Below are 14,948 nucleotides of genomic sequence, written 5' to 3'. Positions count from 1 at the left end.
TATCTACATGCCTGTGTATATATATAGGCATAATTGAGGTCATATATATAGTATTTTTAATATTAATATTAAAGATGATTGATCAACTTTTTTTAGTACAATAAATATAAGGCGTGGAGATTTGAATCTTAAACTTTAAATAGAATAGTAAATACTCTTATTGTCCAGCATTGATGTTGATTAAGATTTAAAATATGTTGGGTTAGAAGAAAATAATCCTCCAGCAATTATTGATTATTTAAAACAAATCATATAATTGGGAAAAGGAGGTGAAGGGATTGTGTTGATTGGATATCATAAAATTCACATCAAAAGTGAATGTCATCATTAATCATTATGAATTCATTATTATTTGACGTCATTATCCACTTAATATAAAGGAATATAGTGAATTATTAAAAGAAAATAATGATGAGGGTAGATTTGACTTTTGAACTTGAATGTACATTAATATTCAACAACATTTTAAAATGTCATTAAGGAAAAAAGACAACAAAACAAACAGCGAAACGAGTCCACATTCGGCACTTAATTATACTGATTAGGGATTAGTGGTGCGCAGAAACGAATCGTTTCGAGGAGGAATTAAAGATCAAACTACAATTTACACGTGAATATATTTTTGTGGAGGAAGAATGTCGTGTGCGGGCAGTCGCAGGAAAATTAACATGCGCCGGCCTGATCGAGTGACGTGGATGGTGGGGTCCAGAGCCAGGTCAGGATGTCCCTTGAAAGTCTAAATTATGATTGGTGGGGCGGCAATATGAAGGTTTAATTGAGAGGGCGTAGGATAGCAGAGAAGTGGGTGGATAGGATCCCACGTCGCAGATTATAATTGGACGATGGGTGTGGGCCCCGGTGGGACCCACTCTAAGTAGTCGACTTGTCACTCGGGTGAAAAAGGAAGAAAAAAGACGAGGGGCATTATCAAATTTAAAGCCTGAAACGTACGCTATATGGAAATAAATAACACACAGCTCACCTCCACCACCCTCTCCTTTCTCCTCCATTATTCAACTTCGAGCAACTACCTCCATAGCTTGGTAATTCCACTCGCTATTTATTTACTTCTTGTTTCTTTAATTCGGTTTTCTGTGCTTTTATTTCTTGATGATGATGAAAGAGTTTGCGATGAGTGATTTCATTTGGATTTTAATTAGGGCAACCGATTAGGGATGTAAATTGGAAGATTTCGATTAGATTAAACAGCTTTTTATACCAACTTACTTTTGATTGGTTTTAGTTGGGGATCAGGTGAGAAAATTATGGCTCTTGATTAATACGTTTTAGGCTTTTTTGATTAATTTCGGATTATGTATACTTGTATTTTAATTATATAATAAGTATATTAAATGGAAGAAAATCTCTTCTACTCTCCAAATTTGCAATAAAGAGAGAGTGATGTGTTCTATTGTTTCCTTTTTTTAGTTGGAAGTAGTATTGTTCTAGGGTTGAAGTTGTGCATAATGATACATTATTAAAATAAATGATAATTGATTACGATAAGATGGAACTTTGAAGTGGTGTTTGGTCTGTGGAATTTAAATTCAAAAGATTAAAAAGGAAAAGATGGAATGATGCATACACGATCCAAGGACGATGCAGCAGTGAAAAAAGGAGAGAAAATTCTCCGTGTTTTGAGATTTTTATGAATTTGAATTATGCTGTGAATATTGTCTCCACTTGGTAATTTTAACATCACAATTCACGAGTCTGTAAATCTGAAGATATATTTTCCGAAGACAGTATACCAACAAATTCGGGGGTGGGCGTAGAATCCAATTCCGAAAAAGTTTTTAGAATAGCCATTCTTTATCAAACTCTCTTCGTCCTTCTGTTATTCTTGCAGAGTGTTTAATTTGTTCTTCTGGAGCTTGAAAATGGCGTCGATCCATCCGTCGGAGCTTGACTCCAACGCCACCGACTCCGTTGCCTCGTCGCCGAGATCCGACCACCAATTCAACTTGTCTCATGATCCCCATGCCCGTGTTCGATTTATGTGCAGTTTTGGCGGCAATATCTTACTCCGACCACATGATAACCAGCTCCGATATGTCGGCGGCGAGACTCGCATTGTCGCCGTTAACCGCTCCACCACCTTCTCCCACTTCCTCGCCAAACTCGCTAAGATCTCCGGCAAGTTCCCAATTCTTCTGTTCCTTTAATTTGAATAACGGCTTTTGAAATTTTGATTCGAAGCGATATTTGCGTGTTCAGGTACAATTAATATGACCATCAAGTACCAGCTTCCGAATGAAGATCTCGACGCCTTGATATCAGTGACGACGGATGAGGATGTGGAAAACATGATGGATGAGTACGACCGGCTGGTACAGACTCATAATTCGAAATCGGCGGCGAGGCTCCGGCTCTTTCTTTTTTCTAGAGGCGAAGATTCCAGAGCCAGTAGTATTAATTCCCTTCTCGGCGGTTCGACCAATCGCGACCACTGGTTTCTCGACGCGCTCAACGGCGGCGCTCCGGTCCCGGAGCTCGAGCGTGGGCGGTCGGAGGTTTCGTCCATCGTCTCCGAAGTGCCGGACTATTTATTCGGTCTAGATAATCAGGACGATGTTTCGATTCAACCACGAGAACCGAAATCGAAGACCCGATTTAATCCCTCTGAGAATGTATCGGTTTCGGACCCTGGCTCGCCTGCCCCGGTTGTATCGGCGACGTCTTGTGTGACATCGATGCCCAATCTTCCGCCGGTTAAAACCCGGCCCGATACGCCGTCGCCGAGGGCGGAGGCGGCTGAGAAAACAACGGTAAACTGTGAGCCGCCGGCGATGCCGTTCTCTCAACCCGCCGGGTTCCCGAGTAACCCGATGATGCATTATTACCCGGGTACAAATTACCCAGGTCAACAACCCGTTGTCTACTTCGTCCCCGGTCAGATTCCGCCCGGAAATGTTCCGGTACAGCATATTCCGATCCAGAATCCGGCGCCGTTCGTTCAGCAGTTTCCGCCGGTGGGTGGTGGTCAGGTACCGCTTGCGTATCACCACCCAGCTACGATGGCCGGTCAAGTATACGGCGGGGGAATGGGTCCGGTGAGCAGTTACGATCCACAAGCCGAGGCATCGGCGAGGATGGCTGCAGACGGCGTTAGTCAGCAGATGTATTATGGAATCCAAAATCCGGCGAGGGCTCCGCCGTATCCGGCGGGTATGATGGCTCCTCCGGTGGCTGAAGAATTTCGGGGAAGTGGATCGGATACAAGGGCTGGCCGAGTATCGCCATAGCAACAGCAGCACACGGTAAAAAGGGGAGGGATTAGTAAATAATATGATTTGTAATTTTTGCAACAAAATATTATTTTGATTTTGACTGCTTGATTAGGATAAAATTTGGATTGTAATTAGTGGTTTTTTTTTTTTTTTTTGGATTCAATAGTGTGATCAAACTAGTCTCTTACAAAGCTGCGTAAGTTAATTTCACTTCAATGAGTTGATTGGACTATTTCATTGAAGTTTGACATTTAGTTTTATAAGTTAATTTCAACTCAACTCCTAGGACTCCTATGTAATAGGAAATGACACAATTTTACTCTTCTTAAATTAAAGTTTTAGTGTAACTTGCCAGCCAAAAGAGTTCTATTTTGGGCAGAATATACATTGTGACAGCTAGGCAGGAAAGAAAGAAGATTTAGGTAGCAACATGACATTAATCCTTGTAATAGATACCTGTTTTAATTCTCACACTTGTATTTGTATTTGTAATAATTTAATCCTGATATTTCTAGAAATTTTAAGTATTTCCTTTTAATTTTGTTAAAAGAATAATTTGGGCATGAAATATAAACAAATGAAAGAAGTTTCTGCCCTTTTAAATCAAAGATGTTTCAATTTTTGCATATTAGTATGATTTAATTACCATAAGAATTTTAATATCAAGACGTTATATATTTTAAAGTACAAGAATTATATTGGTAAGAGAGAAGTATGATAACTAATATATTTGTAATAACAAAAATATAGAGACCAAAAATGTATTTTTAAAGAGACCAATTTTATGAAAAAAAGAATGAACAAACTATAAAAGTGAGAAAAAAAATTCAAATTATATAAAAAGTTAATTTTTTTTTTCTAGTGGGAAAAATTGCTCTCCCTCTCTTGTTAGTTGTTACCCATACTACTACTCCTGTGTTAATAGTGATGTAGAAAAATCAAAGAGATTATATATATTTATAAACTTTGGCCCATCCTGGTAAGTGCCAATTTCAAAACTATTTTGTGAGTTCACCAACATCCCAATTAGGGATGACTTAAGTCAAATATGTCTTCTTCTTCATCTCTATTTTAAAAAATGGGTTTACAAGGAATAAACATCGAATTCGAAACAGAACAGCCAAAGTTGGAGGGCCGTATCCATCTAATTGATATTAAAATCTGAGTATAATATATACAAGTTTAGAGTGTTATATCAACGACCAGAACACGCTATCTATCATGGGTGTTTTTCACAATGGTTGAATAACATAGAGAGGAAAAAAAAAGGAAAAGAAAGGGAAATATTCATCCAAGAAGGGAGTCATTTTCAACCCCTAAATCTCTAATAATATCCACAATTCCACGACATGATCTCCACTGCACCAAGTGCAGCCTAGCCAGTTTTGGAACGCAACACCCCCAAAAAGCAAAGCAGCAGCAACAACTCCAATTTCTGAACCACCCTCAATTGAGAGCAACGTTGCAAGAATATGGCAGGGCGACTCATAGCTTCGGTTATATTCCAATGCATGTCGTAGGCACTGCTTACAGCGTCTTTGCTGCATATGTTCAAGACTGGTTGCAATTCTCCACATCCTTCAGAGTCGTACCAACTTCAGGCAATTTGGTTGAGATGGGAACAGGTGGGTTTAGCTCAACAAATCGGCTGGCATCACCATAACTACCTATATATATTGTGTCGCCCCGACCGTGCCATGTGCCATCTTGAACATTGTTCATTTCCAGCGTTCTCGATTCCTGCTCAAGATTACGAGTATCAGATGACAATTGAATATGTTAGTTTAGGTTGCTTACACATGACAGAATCAGGAAGTTAAATATGAAAACAAGTTTTTTAAGGACAGAACCTGAGATAAGGCGCAGCAGGGACAGATAAGGTGGTAGATGCAGTCATCGAAAGAACTATCTCCACCCTGAAACATAAATAAATATTAATCTGCATGTGAGGAAAACGCCGCCAAGATTTTATTTAACAATATTAATGAGAAAGCTGGCATAGCTATGATGTTAAACCAGATATGAATAAGCAGACACATATGGATGTAAATAATGGTCGCCTCAAACATGGTAAAAAATGGGAGACAAAAATGACATCATTCTACCAATTTTACACCCTCAAACTGTTTGGGAGTGCTTTACTATGGAAGAAGTACTTCTAAATTGTTAAAATTACTTTTCAGAAAACCAAAAATATCTCCAACTGTTTTTCAAAGAAACAAACAATTAATAGGTGGTTTTCAAAGAAGCAATTTATAAACACTTTATCAAGTGCTTTTGTCTTAAACACTTTATTCTTACAACACTCTCCTTCCCTAATTACTTTCTACCCACATCTTCTTTCACTAATTTCTCTCTACCTATTTACTCTCAGTAACTTGCTCTCTAGTCTCTACACACACTTTTTTTCTCACTAACATCTCATAACACGCACACACTTCCTTTCTTACTAGTCTCTCTCTGCACACATTTAGTAAACTCTCTTACAAGTCTCCCTCTCTGCACACCTTTAGTAAAATTTCTCTAATCAGTCTCTCTCTGTACATCTTTAGTAAACTTTCTCTTACAAGTCTCTCTCTACACACTATTAGTAAATTTTTTCTCACAAGTCTCTCTCCACAGACTGTAAGTAAACTTTCTCTTACTAGCCTGTCTACACACTATTAGTCATTATAAGATACAGAAAAATTATCCAAATCATACTAGTCATTCGAACTTTGATGGCTTTTCAAACACTACTTGTGACTATCGACTCCTCAGTTGCACAATCTCATAACAAAATGGCAACATGATGGCGTTATTTTGAATTTCAGTCTTAATTAAGTTTTCCCTATTAAGGCAACTACGAAAAATAGAAACCATTAGTTGATAACATATGAGAATTGAGACGTCTGCAGAAGATGACAAGGGACCACAACAGAACTGACTATAACTTAGATGTAAAAAAGAAGAAAACAAACAAATTGATCAAAAAAAGCAAAAGACAATTTAGAGCACAACAACTTCAGCATCCTTGAAATAGAATGTGTTACAATCAATTAATTTGCAAGTAGAAATGTGAAATAGATAACATCTAGAAGCTGATAGAAAACGAACTCTCACCCTTATATTGAATTTCCTCTTCATCTGGGTGCGGAAGAAGCCCAAATACGTTACTGTCGAAATGGTGAAAGCAATTGCTGAATATAAAAAGTAATGGCGCTTTGTGACAAAAAAGGCGATGAAGTTGCAAAGGGCACCAAGAGCAAGAGCAAAATAAACGGTTCCCTGCAAAATTGTTATTCAGAATTATGGCAAATAGAATTATTTTCATAAGTAAAGAAGTAGAAATTAGGAAAACTGATGAGCAAAGAAAACTGTAATCTAACTTCTTGCCGTCTACTTTCAAAGGTCCAAGCAGCCAAGAGAAATCTTTACCTGAAGAAAACAAGAGCCAAAACCAGCCCTTCTCATATTCTTCCCAAATCTATGACACGGACAGCTGCATCATTAACACAAGTTATGTTACTATTGTGGCTGACTTTGAGGTAGAGAACAAGCCTTATATATAGCAAAATTCCATTTTTCCGCAGAAATTTATCAATAATAGTTATAATTCCAAACTTAACCACAACAAAATATGCATCTCCTGTTAGTTAACCACAACCAAATACAGATACTCCAAACCCATGAGGAACAATTGTGCACAGAAACTATTGATTGACCTTTTTAGACTGGAAAGTTGAAGTCCGAACGACATTTTCAAACTAAAAAAGAAAATATCATCTACAGAGAATCCAGAGAATAAATTGATAGCTACCCCAAAAAATTCCCCTACCTCCCTTAAAAAACAAAAGGAAAAACGAAAAGAAGGGGGCACAACAAATTTCTCAAGAAACAATACACATAGATGAAATATTTTCCGTAGCTGCTATAAACTGGATAAGTTAGGCTAACCATGTGGATTCGATAGCGATGCGGCGGTCCTCGAGGCAATCGAGTAGTTCGCCTTCCCACATCCTGAAAACCCCACCGAATTCGGGTTCCGCTACACCATCTTCGGCGCTTTCCAACTTGGTCCATTTGCCCTGCGTCTGCATCGCCACCGTCGAGCACAACATGTCGAAATCCAGTAACGTCACCCCCTCGAGAAACTTCTCCTCCTCTTCTCCAACAAACCCATTTCCAATCCCCCTCTCCTGCTTCTCCAAATCCGCCATTGGCACTCAAAAGGGAAGGGAAAAAAAAAGTGAAAAAGAAAGATTAGGGTTTCGTTTTCGCTCCGGTTCGGAATCTGCCAATAAAGATCCTCTGATGGAGCATATAAATTACACGGCGCGTAACAGATTAATTGGGAAATTTGTTTAAACTGTTCGGAAGTTGGGTTTTTTGCTGTTGAAAGAGAGAGATAAAGAAAGAACGGAGTGAAGAAATAAATAAATAATATATATCGGTTTTAAAATGGGGTCTCAATTGGCGGGCAATAATGGCGGGACCCACTTTCGCCTTTATCTAAAACAACGGCACAGCTAATGCCACGTAGGCAGAAATCAGATTCCTAAGATTATATTTGATGCTATGTACTCGCCAAAATTTACGGCCGATTCCCAACCTAAATCCGCCGCCGTTAATTTCTTCTGTTTTTCTCACCGGTTTTCGTTTAAAAATTTTAAACTTTGGGCAACACTAAAAGTATGTGCCTAAAAACAGGTTTGATAGAGCATTAGGGAAATTAAAATAACTGGAGTTTAAGTTTAGAGGAGAATAAAATAGGAATTAATTAATTAGGTGGAAGAATTAAGAAATAAAAATTATATTTATTAATTATTAGTGATGAAATGATTTTAAAATTGGGGGATATGAATTATGGAGGAAGAAGGAGGCGCCGTCAGCGGCCGACCAACGGCGACGAAAGGCGCAAAAGCAACCCACATGGTGGGACCCAGCCCGGTGGGTGGGCCCACGTACTTCCTGAGTTGGTTTTGAGTTGATCACCTTCTTATCTGTATTCAATCAAACCATTTTCTGTGGGCAGAATTAACTATAATCATCAGGATTAGATTTGTAATTTAAATCTACTTAAACTAACAAAGTTTAATTGATTTACCACTTTTTAAATTATAGAATATTAAGTTGGTTGTTCAAATAGTTTTCGATGTAATGTTTTAATTAATTGAATTATTTATTATCAACATTATTGACAAAAAAATTATAAATTTGAAATTACTTCAACTAATTAAGACATGTATTTATGAGAAAAAATAGTGATTGGAACTCTACATTTGTTGTGTTAAAAACATTATTAATTAAAAGGGATGGAAATATTATAAGAGTAAAGGAAATATTTAATATTGTCTAAATACTATATATATATTTAACCTGATAATTGAAGATTGATCAAATATAGCCAAATACTAAACAATAATAATGATAAGTTTGTGGTGGATTGAAAAACCAAAAGTCAATTATTTATTATGAATCATTGAAGACTATCGTTGTCAAATCCCAACTTCTTGTTCATGATGTCCGGAAGGGTTACCCCTATTTATTTTATTTATTTTGTTGAACCGAACAAAAAAATGCGATTCATAAGCATTCTTATTTTATTTAATAATAACATTTTTTCTTATTCTATAATATATATCATGCATCGAGTCTAAGAAACTTATACATCATGGATCAAATATAGGAGGTTTAGGTCAAAGTGAACCGGGTTTAACGATAATTGACATATATCTTCAATTAAAAGAAATGGTGAGATTGATCCTCACACCCCAATAATGATTGGATTTGGGCCATCCATATGTGTCTAAGCAATTGCAAGCCAAACCAAGAAACCAATTCGTTGGTTCTTCCTTCTGGGCTTTTCGAGTCTTGGAAGATTTAGATTTACATAAATCCTCTGACTATTATTTCACCATAGCAATATTTATAATTTTAGATTTTAAATTTGAAGTAACATTTTATTTGTTGTTATCAAAGATTCTTCAACCACATTTATCTCTATTTATCTCCAACTAAAAAATTGTAGGTTGGAATGAAATATTCTTATAAATTTGGAAACTTTTGAAACTAGGATTTCAAAATTAGCTATTTAAGTGATAATTTCTAGGATTTAACTAAAGGAGTATCTATAAATGAAAATAAATCAACTAAACTAAATTTACAATCTTTTTAATTTTTTTCCTCAATTAAATCTTTTAATATTTTCAATTTTATTGTTAATATATTTAAAATTCTCAATTAAATCGTTTCATTAAAAAAAATCAAAATTTGATAATTAAAAAGTGATGTGTGTCGGGGTACCATTTTATTTTTCATTTGATGTTTTTAAAAATTAGTTTATAAAACTTTTCACATATATTTATTCCTTGTTTTGTTATCTACTTTAAAAAATATTTTCAATATTTAAACACTATTTTAAAAACAAAAAATTGTATATTTTATTTTTTAAAAAAATTAAATGTGTTTGAAAAATTATAAACATACCAAAGCTTGGGAAAGAAAGTACCATTTTTTAAAATATAAAATAAAAAACGAAGTCATTATCAAACAACAGCCTACATTGTTGTTTATTAAATATATTTGGACATTTGAGCATGTTATTTGGATATATCACTTAAAAAATATTAATTTTGTTAACGAATGGGAGAGACTTTTACTAGTGAACGAGATGGATTTCATGTGTGAAGTAGCATGCAAGTGATATATCCACCTATCTAAACATGTTAATTAAAATAAGATGATATATTACCCATCTAATATATTTAACCAAGAAAAAATGTTAATCCAAACTACCATGGGACAAAACAATGTGTTGTTGAACTAAAACAATCATGAAAAAAAAACTTGGAAATAAGTTTATATCATTAATTAACATAATTCATGATTAATCTAGATGATGGAAGTTTTTTTGGAACAATTACATGACGGAATTAAATCATAGTCATATGTGTTTATTTAAACAATTGACATCTGAATAAAATATTAATGAAAATTTTGGCAGAATGGCAAGATTTTTGTGAGGATGGGTGTAGTTTTTGAACAATTTGGAGGTAAATCATGGGTCCACAACAGTCATTTATTAACATATACGTAACTTTATACTTCAAATTATTATTTCTAAAATAATAAGTTTTTGTCCTACCATAACATCGGATAACTATTCCAATTGGTTAAAGTATGGAGTAAAAAACAGAAGTTCAAAGTCGCACTCTCACGTATAAAACTAAGAAGGATGTAGTTTCTCATTAATAGGCCACATGTGACGTGTTTGAATCATAGAACTTAATACGCTAAAACTTGGATAGTTTGGATAAGTAAATTAATGACCTAAGTTTTGTTTGTAAAGTAAAATTAGTAGGTGTGTCATTAAATTAAAATCAGAGGGTCGTGTGTACTGGAATAAACTCTCAAATTTACAGCCACATAGGTGGAATATGCTAGGCTAAGCTAAGGCTAATATGGCTAATGGCTAGAGTGGGAGGAGAGGGATAACCAAGGAACCACTTGATTTTCCATCTCGTCGTCATCATCGTCGCATCCGCTCCCGCCATTGGAGCTCCCACATCCTTCCTCTCTAATGTCAGCGCAGTTTTGGCAAAACGACACCGTCGGCACGAGCCTGGGCCCAGACCCATTCCACGGCGTCGGAGCCTGGCAGCCATGGCAGAGCAAAACCCTCAAATGCTTCCCAACCAGAAAATTGGCGCCGTGAACCTTCCAATCGCACCCCCAACACAGCCTCGCTTCGTCTGCTCCACACACCACATTCGCCGGAGACTTGCACAGCGAGCACAATGTCTTCATTATTTTCCAGCCGCCAACTCCGTCTTCCGCGATTTATAGCACAAACGGAGGGATGAAAAAGGAGTAATGAAGGTGGCCCATGGAAGTGGGGCATTGGAGAATATTAATTAAATTGGTTTTTTTCTCTGTATTTGGACTCGATGAAGAAAGACGATGGAAGGGACGGGGGGGATTGTTGGGCAAGTGGGTGCTGTGCTCGGAGAATTTTAGACCACAATCTGTGAATCGCGAATTCTGGGTTGCTTCCCAATTTTTGCATTTTTCTTCTTTTGTTTGGAAGTTGACGGTTGTTGAAATTTTTGGTATGGTGTGGTTGGAATTGAAAAGTCTACATGCGCCGTATACCGCGTATCATGCCTTGTACCAAATTTCAACAAAACGTGCCAATTCAATTCAACTACTCATTTCATTTGTACGGCAAAATTTTCAAAACAAATACAAACCACTCCTTACTAATTACTATTAAAACAATAATCTCCTACACGTGGCAACGTCTTTATTATCCTATTTTTTAAGAGTGAATTTTTAAGTTTGGGATAAGTCCCACGAATTGAATTCATTCCATCGTCAGAGAAAATGAAAATTTCTATCCATATTCTTTGATTTTCATTCTCTTCAAGCAAACGAGATCTAAGCATTTTTTCAGAGGAAAGCAAATGAGCCCAGAAAGAAATTGTCTTATTAATTCTCTGTATTATAGCAGCTGTAAATATTTACAGGGAATTGGGCCACATATATCAGAGAAATTTGTTACCTCTGTTAGTTACACAGTAACGCAAACACAAAGGTAATTCAGTGGTTTTCCTTTAACACCCCTCCAAGCCAAGGGGGGCAGGAGAGCTGGGTTTGAGCTTGGCTTTTAAAGAATGAAAAGAAGTAGAAGGCATGGGTTTTGTCAAAATTGTCAGCTATTTGGGCAGATGAAGGTAGATGCTGCACTCGAAGTTGTAGAGAAACAAACCACATCGCAAGGAAGTAGATATCTATCTCAACATGTTTGGTGAACATGTTTGGTGCAGGGGTGGAGAATTGGATTTGCATTGAGTGCTCAAATTATCACACAACAATACTGAAGGATGAGACAGAGGAATGCAGTTCAGTAAAGAAAGTGCGCTGCCAAATTATTTACGAAGTAGTCAAAGCCAAGGATCGATGCTCAACCTTTGTTGGTGGTCAAAATCAAATATCGACAAACGTAGTTTGGAGTATTCATATAGAAGAACCTAGTACCCGCCAACCTGATCCCTACCGAGGTAAAGTGGAGGTACATTCATCGACCCAAAGAATCTAACCTCAGGTCCGACCACCGACTGACAGCCATAACTGTCTGTCATAAGAGTCCAACGGCCCCTACCTGCCCATTAAAGGGACACTCCGCCCCATTGATCAGGTAGGTTATTCCCTCTGAGAGAACGACTTAAACAACTCGAGTTTGCAACTGACTTGGACGTCGGAGTGTTTGTTCTCTGCAAATTCATTTGTGAGCACCTCAGTAGCTCGATTGGAAATCAACATCTGTGCTGGTCCTTGAGATTATTAATTGCTTTTTAGAGCACCAGAAAATCGAAAAGAACCGTATCCATACGTGAGATTTTTTGTCATCAGAATCTAAGGCCAAATCTACATCTGCGAAGCCTTGAAGTTGAAGATCAGAGGGCTTGGGAAAGTATTAAACCATGATCAAAGGATCTTTTGACAAGCTGCCCCGGTGGGTAATAGTTGGTGAATTCATGAATTGACAGACTTTATTCACACAAAAAACAATTTCAGGGCATGTCAAGACTCAAGGGGAAGGGCTCCAACGATACTTGGGTTCATCAAACAAGTCACTTTCATCGTAGGAATTGCCGAAAAGCATTAGCTTTGACAACATCTCTACTTTGGAAGAATATCAGTTATGTACTTTGCTTAATATCGAAATAGCCCTCCATCAGCAATACTTTTCAACATGTCAGTACGTCACATATCTATTTAATCAAAATCACTCAATAACTCTATTTAAATAACTTAAATATAATTATTCTTTAATTAAGTTGCTCACATGTTAATTAATTATTAAATTAACTTTGTTGGTATTTGAAATATTTATTTATTTATTTTTTCAATACTTTGAAATATTTCTTTTTCACCCTTACATTTACTTATTTCTGATAAAATCATAAGCACACGAGATAGAGGTGAGGTATGAAAGAGGAGCAATTGTCTCAAATTTAAAATATATATTAAGATTTGTGTTTTTCTTTGATGGCTCATTATTTTCATGACATTAAAAAAAAAGAAATATATATATATATATATTCATATTGGTGGTGGACAAATTGGTAATGATTAATGAATTTGACATTACTTTTGGAAGATTAAAAAGAATATTTTTGACCAATTAAAAATTCTTTTCCAATATTTAATGATGTTTGGGTTTTATAGTTCAAAATATGTTTTGAGGCTCTAAAGACATATAAAGAATTTTATTAATGATTATTTAAAAAGTATTTTATTTAGGTATACCTAGAATTTTAGTTTTTGAACTTTTAATTAAAGTTGCATTTTTTTAGTAGCAATTAAAGTTGCATTCAACAAGTATGTAAACTTTCAAAAATATCTAACGGGTCCTTAAATTGAATTTTGCATCGGTCCATAAATTTAAAAGAATCTATTAAATAAATACAAAATTAAGACGACTTTTAGGAACTTGCTAATTAAACACCTTTCTAAAAGTTACAAAAAACTATTAAACACAACATTTAAATTTAGGCTAAAGGGGAGCGTGTACGACTCGAAATCTCAAACTTTGAACCCCACTTTGTATGACCCTAGAACCCACAAATCACACGCCCTCCAAATTGTTGTTACTTAAATAGACTTTTTCTACATCTATGATCAGTTATATCAAAATGAACAAAAACAAATATGTGAGATAACCTTAACTTAGGCCTGAGATTAAAGTAAGTTGGATGAGTATCATATCCATCCAAATAACTGCATCAACATGAATCTATTACCTCTTGATTGGAGGTATATGTCAATTACCGCTGAGCTATATTTACTTTGACAACTTCATAATCTTTTAACCTAAATGTGATATGAAGCTCAAATGGAAGCGGACGTTGACAAAGAAATGGCTGTGACGGCCGTTGAAAAATTATTCAGCATAAGAAATGTTGCTATGCCATTCCCAACGTCTTCTCCATATCACGGCTCTGGTTTTGTTTTTCAAAGTCAAAACAATATAATATTAATTCATCATTGTTTCCTGATTTATAATTAGATTTCATGCAATCTTACTATTTTTAATTTCTCCCAAAAGCTCCATGTGTTTTCCGACATGAATTATTTATTTATTTCTAACGTTTTTTTGTATTTCAAAATTTTGCATGTCAAAATCACAGCACCAAATTTTGGAAATTTCAACTTACAAATTTAATATAGGTAAAAAAAAAAACAGAGATATAACTTTACTTGGACACGTGTAACATTGTCTTTTCAATATCAACTTCTTATAATCATGCCGTCTTATTATACTATAAAAAGTAAAAAAAAAATTGTATTTGTAATCCAACAGTGATTTTTTATACTATCATATAATAATTTTTCAGATAGAGTGTTGGATAATTCATTAAATTCTACTGATCAATAAATGAAATACTTTAATAACTATTAAACTTAAAACTCATACTATATAAATTTAAGTACTTGGACAGGTCTACCTCTCCCCGGCCTTAACTTCAAAACTTCATTCTTTTATTTGCAATTCAATATTCTTAAAACGTGTATTTAACAAAATATATTCTCTTTCCTAAAAAAACAAAAAAAACAACAAATTATTCTATTACCAAATATAGAATATGAAAAATAGCCCCATATATGTTAAAAGAAATAACAACTGTTCCTTATTTAAAAAAATTTCTCCAATGAATGCTAACTAACCCTTTT

At 35.5% G+C, this 14,948-nt stretch overlaps 2 protein-coding genes across 2 annotated transcripts; one reads left to right on the top strand and one right to left on the bottom strand.

Annotated features, from left to right (window-relative positions):
- Nucleotides 1–908: 908 nt before the first annotated feature.
- LOC111012412 (Octicosapeptide/Phox/Bem1p family protein) lies at nucleotides 909–3,462 on the top strand. The gene is made up of 3 exons (XM_088127730.1): nucleotides 909–1,043; nucleotides 1,850–2,136; nucleotides 2,218–3,462. The coding sequence occupies exons 2-3, from the start codon at nucleotides 1,881–1,883 to the stop codon at nucleotides 3,243–3,245; spliced, it is 1,284 nt and encodes a 427-aa protein (XP_087983856.1). The 5' UTR covers nucleotides 909–1,043; nucleotides 1,850–1,880; the 3' UTR covers nucleotides 3,246–3,462.
- Nucleotides 3,463–4,335: 873 nt separating this feature from the next.
- Nucleotides 4,336–7,625, bottom strand: LOC111012258 (PLAC8 family protein). The gene is made up of 5 exons (XM_022286337.2): nucleotides 7,167–7,625; nucleotides 6,648–6,711; nucleotides 6,333–6,497; nucleotides 5,081–5,146; nucleotides 4,336–4,970 (listed from the first exon to the last, which is right to left on the bottom strand). The coding sequence occupies exons 1-5, from the start codon at nucleotides 7,427–7,429 to the stop codon at nucleotides 4,782–4,784; spliced, it is 747 nt and encodes a 248-aa protein (XP_022142029.1). The 5' UTR covers nucleotides 7,430–7,625; the 3' UTR covers nucleotides 4,336–4,781.
- Nucleotides 7,626–14,948: the final 7,323 nt, after the last annotated feature.

The sequence above is a fragment of the Momordica charantia genome, assembly GCF_013281855.1.
Source record: "Momordica charantia cultivar OHB3-1 chromosome 1 unlocalized genomic scaffold, Mcharantia_2.0 BLBB01000001.1, whole genome shotgun sequence".
In the NCBI taxonomy this organism is placed as follows: domain Eukaryota; kingdom Viridiplantae; phylum Streptophyta; class Magnoliopsida; order Cucurbitales; family Cucurbitaceae; genus Momordica; species Momordica charantia.
Note: the sequence above shows the minus strand (reverse complement) of the source record. Positions and strands in the feature narration are given on the sequence as shown.

Excerpts from the sequence above, each read along its gene's own strand:
- LOC111012412 (XM_088127730.1), top strand. The coding sequence starts at position 1,881 with ATGGCGTCGATCCATCCGTCGGAGCTTGACTCCAACGCCACCGACTCC. Across the intron at positions 2,137-2,217 it reads CAAACTCGCTAAGATCTCCG|GTACAATTAATATGACCATC; the intron begins GCAAGTTCCCAA and ends TTGCGTGTTCAG.
- LOC111012258 (XM_022286337.2), bottom strand. The coding sequence starts at position 7,429 with ATGGCGGATTTGGAGAAGCAGGAGAGGGGGATTGGAAATGGGTTTGTT. Across the intron at positions 6,498-6,647 it reads TTGGCTCTTGTTTTCTTCAG|GGAACCGTTTATTTTGCTCT; the intron begins GTAAAGATTTCT and ends ACAATTTTGCAG. Across the intron at positions 5,147-6,332 it reads AGAGGAAATTCAATATAAGG|GGTGGAGATAGTTCTTTCGA; the intron begins GTGAGAGTTCGT and ends TTTATGTTTCAG.